Below are 3,446 nucleotides of genomic sequence, written 5' to 3' on the forward strand. Positions count from 1 at the left end.
GTAAGCTCTTTGTAAACCTATCAGTTTTGTAATTAAGGAAGATAAAAATTATTAATGGGTAGGTAAATAATTTTCCTCAAATTACTAACTTTGGCTTTCTAGATTAAGAAGCACGCAGAGAGTAAGTTTTTCATCCGCTTTATATATAAATATAATCAGATCTTATTTTACATTGATAGATTCAAAGAATGACGTTGACTTTTCTCAGATTAAATTTACCTAAACTATTTGCCTGTTTAGGAAGATGTATAGCGAAACATCCATATTTATTTCTTTTCGCACCTCTTATTGTTTCAGCATGTTTAGTTACGGGATTTTTAAAGTTAAAATTTGAAACTGACATGGAATATCTCTTTTCTCCAATTGGTAATCGTGGATTGATGGAGAAGAGAATAGCAAACGAAATGTTTCCCATGAATCGATCGATTAACTTTGATGTATTACGAATAACCGAGTTGACTGATTATGTATCACTTATTGCAGTTTCTAAAGATGGGAAAAATATATTACGAAAGGAAACTTACGGAGAATTAAAGCAGTTGGATGAGGTTATCAGAAATATTAGAATTGAATATTCCGGTCGTAACTGGACTTATGAGGATATTTGTGCACGTTCCGAAAATTCCTGCCATGTTCAAGATATATTTAAGTTAGAAAGTGAAATACAAGAATATTTTAACGGAAGAAGAATTTTAAAATATCCAATAACATTTAACTCAGTCGCTTATATTATAACTGGATTATACTTTGGAGGAGTTACCGTTGATGATTCAGAAAGAATTACATCGTGCTTGGCTTTACGACTGTTATACTTCATTGATAACAGAGACGATTTCCAGGAACTTGGAAGGCTTTGGCAGAGTAAATTTCTTTCAGTTATCACAGCTGTACGTTTTGAGAACATTTCAGTATCGTGGATTACTGCTGAAGCGACGAATATTGAGTTTAATCGAATATCGGAAACTGTTTTGCCTTACAGTGGATTGATAGCATTGTTAATAGTTTTTTTCAGCGTTTTGAGTTGCATGTCATCTAATCCTGTGATAAGCAAACCTTGGATTGGATTAGCAGCTGGAATATCTGTATTAATAGCTATTGTATCCAGTTTTGGACTGCTATTATATTGTGGAGTCAAATATATTGATATTAATATAAGCATTTTATTTCTTGTAGCAGGTAAGATGGTTTTTTGATTTTGCATTTAGTAATCTGGTTTAAAGGTTGATACGATGTTAAATTTTAGGAGTTAGTATGGACGATTCTTTTATTATATTGGCTGCTTGGAGGAGAACGAGAAATAAAGACGTGGAAACGAGAATGAGTGATACATATTCTGAAGCTGCTGTTTCAGTCACAATCACTTCATTGACTAATTTTACATCGTTTTTAGTTGGATACGCTCTTCCATATCCTGCCACTAAGTTATTTTGCTTGTACATGGCTTCTGCAGTTGTCTTTACTTACATATATCAGTTAACTTTTTTTGGTTCATGTGTGGTTCTTAGTGGCTATAGAGAGGAGAAAAGATTACATCCTTTCACATTTCGCTTTATTGCAAAAAATGATACAGGTAAGTAATAAAGTTATGAATTTACATTATATTCTAAAATAATTTTTAAACTTTCAAAGTATTCAAACTGAAAATATTTTGCTATCTTTCAGAAAACGATGGAGATATCTTTTTTCATAAAATTAGCGAAAAACTTGGGAAATATTTACAGTATAATACTACGAAAACCATAATAATTACAATCTTATTTTTGTATTTATCTATCGGTGCTTGGAGAATAACAAAATTGAAAGAAGGTCTGGATTATGTCGATTTAATTAGAAGGGATTCGTTTGTTGCGGCATTTTTGAACGAACACTCTGAATATTTTAGTTCTTACAGTCATAGAATTCAAATTATTATAAATAAAACTCTAGATTATTCAGATCCAATTGTGCAAAACAATATCGAAGAGATCATGACTAATTTTGAAAGCAATTCTTTCATTTCTGAATATACTGAATCGTGGTTGAGATCCTATATACATTTCAGTAATAGCTTTATAGGTCAGTTTTCGCTAAATGGATATAACGTATCTTGCAAACAAAGTTTCATAAATGGATTAAGAGACGTATATCTACGTATACATCTGGCAAAACGTTTAAAAGACGATATCGTTTTCAATGATAATTACACTGACATCACAGCTAGTAGGTTTTTTATTACAACAAAAAAAGTAGACAAAGAAGATTTAAAGTATATGGTCCTTCAATTAAGATCTATTGCTGATGCATCAGTTTATCCTGTTATAGTGCAAAATATATGGTTTGTAAAATATGAATCATTTTTACCTTTAGCCAATATGACTTATCAGATTATATTTGCATCCGTCTGTATTGTCATAATCGTGTTTTATCTCTTGACAGCTGATGTATTATGCAGCGTTTGTTTATCTCTAACTATCATTTCAGTTTTAATTGGTCTTCTAGGATATTTGGAATTACTGAATGAAAGATTGAATTTTGCAATGATAATTGGATTAATAATCACTTCTGGATTTTCAATAGATTATTGTACCCATGTTTGTTATGTATATATAAATTGCAAGAGAGAATCACCAAATGAAAAGATAATGACAGCTTTGAGAGCAACAGGTATGCCAATTTTTCAAGGATTTATCACTACGTTGTTGAGCCTTTTAATAACATTAACAGTACCTATTAATATAATGTTAACGAATTTTAGAATATTTATATTAGTTATTATTTTCTCTGTATTGCATGGACTTTTCATACTTCCAGTATGTTTAAATATCTTGGATATTCTTATATTAAAATTTAGAAAAGATTCAAAAGTACGTGATAGAAAATATAGAAAGAAAATTCCATCTGAAGAAACATTTCAGGAAATTGAAACTGAAAAATAGGCTTGAAAAAAAGAAATTTAATATAAATTTTATGCGCTTAATGTTTATAACACATTTTTAACATTGTAGTATTTAAACTATGCTGGATTAGGTTAACATTATCTACAATTATTTTATTTTATAATACTGTATTATTAATTTCTCCACGAATGAAGAAAATAACAGAGTGTATTTTATCAAATGATTGATACATTCTTCTCTTACGACTAGAACTTATCTTAAATTTAAACAATAAGTTTATAGTTGTTCTTTCTTCGGTACTAATCAGTTTATAGTTTCTTATCTTTGTTATGCAGTTTAACATTAATTTTTATGTTAACCCAAATTTTTAGAATTTCTTTACATTAGAGATTTTACTTTAGAATATAAGAGATATCTTTTTGACAGAAATTAATTTTGTTCTAATGAAATATTACCATATGGCGTAACACTTACTTAATAATTCGAATTTAATTTCCTCATCTGGTTAAATATACAGAGAATCTCGATATAGTATATGCGTTACTCTTATATGGCAGGATTGGGCGAAAT

General features: G+C 29.4%; 1 protein-coding gene across 1 annotated transcript; it reads left to right on the top strand.

The window, feature by feature from the left end:
* The first annotated feature begins 160 nt into the window (after positions 1–160).
* LOC111641072 (patched domain-containing protein 3-like) lies at positions 161–2,915 on the top strand. Its single transcript, XM_023387187.1, has 4 exons — positions 161–1,176; positions 1,244–1,570; positions 1,663–2,643; positions 2,749–2,915. The coding sequence occupies exons 1-4, from the start codon at positions 189–191 to the stop codon at positions 2,913–2,915; spliced, it is 2,463 nt and encodes an 820-aa protein (XP_023242955.1). The 5' UTR covers positions 161–188.
* The last annotated feature ends 531 nt before the right edge of the window (positions 2,916–3,446 follow it).

This window comes from Centruroides sculpturatus, unplaced genomic scaffold (genome assembly GCF_000671375.1).
Source record: "Centruroides sculpturatus isolate CEXI.00-Female unplaced genomic scaffold, Cexi_2.0 scaffold1496, whole genome shotgun sequence".
NCBI lineage: Eukaryota > Metazoa > Arthropoda > Arachnida > Scorpiones > Buthidae > Centruroides > Centruroides sculpturatus.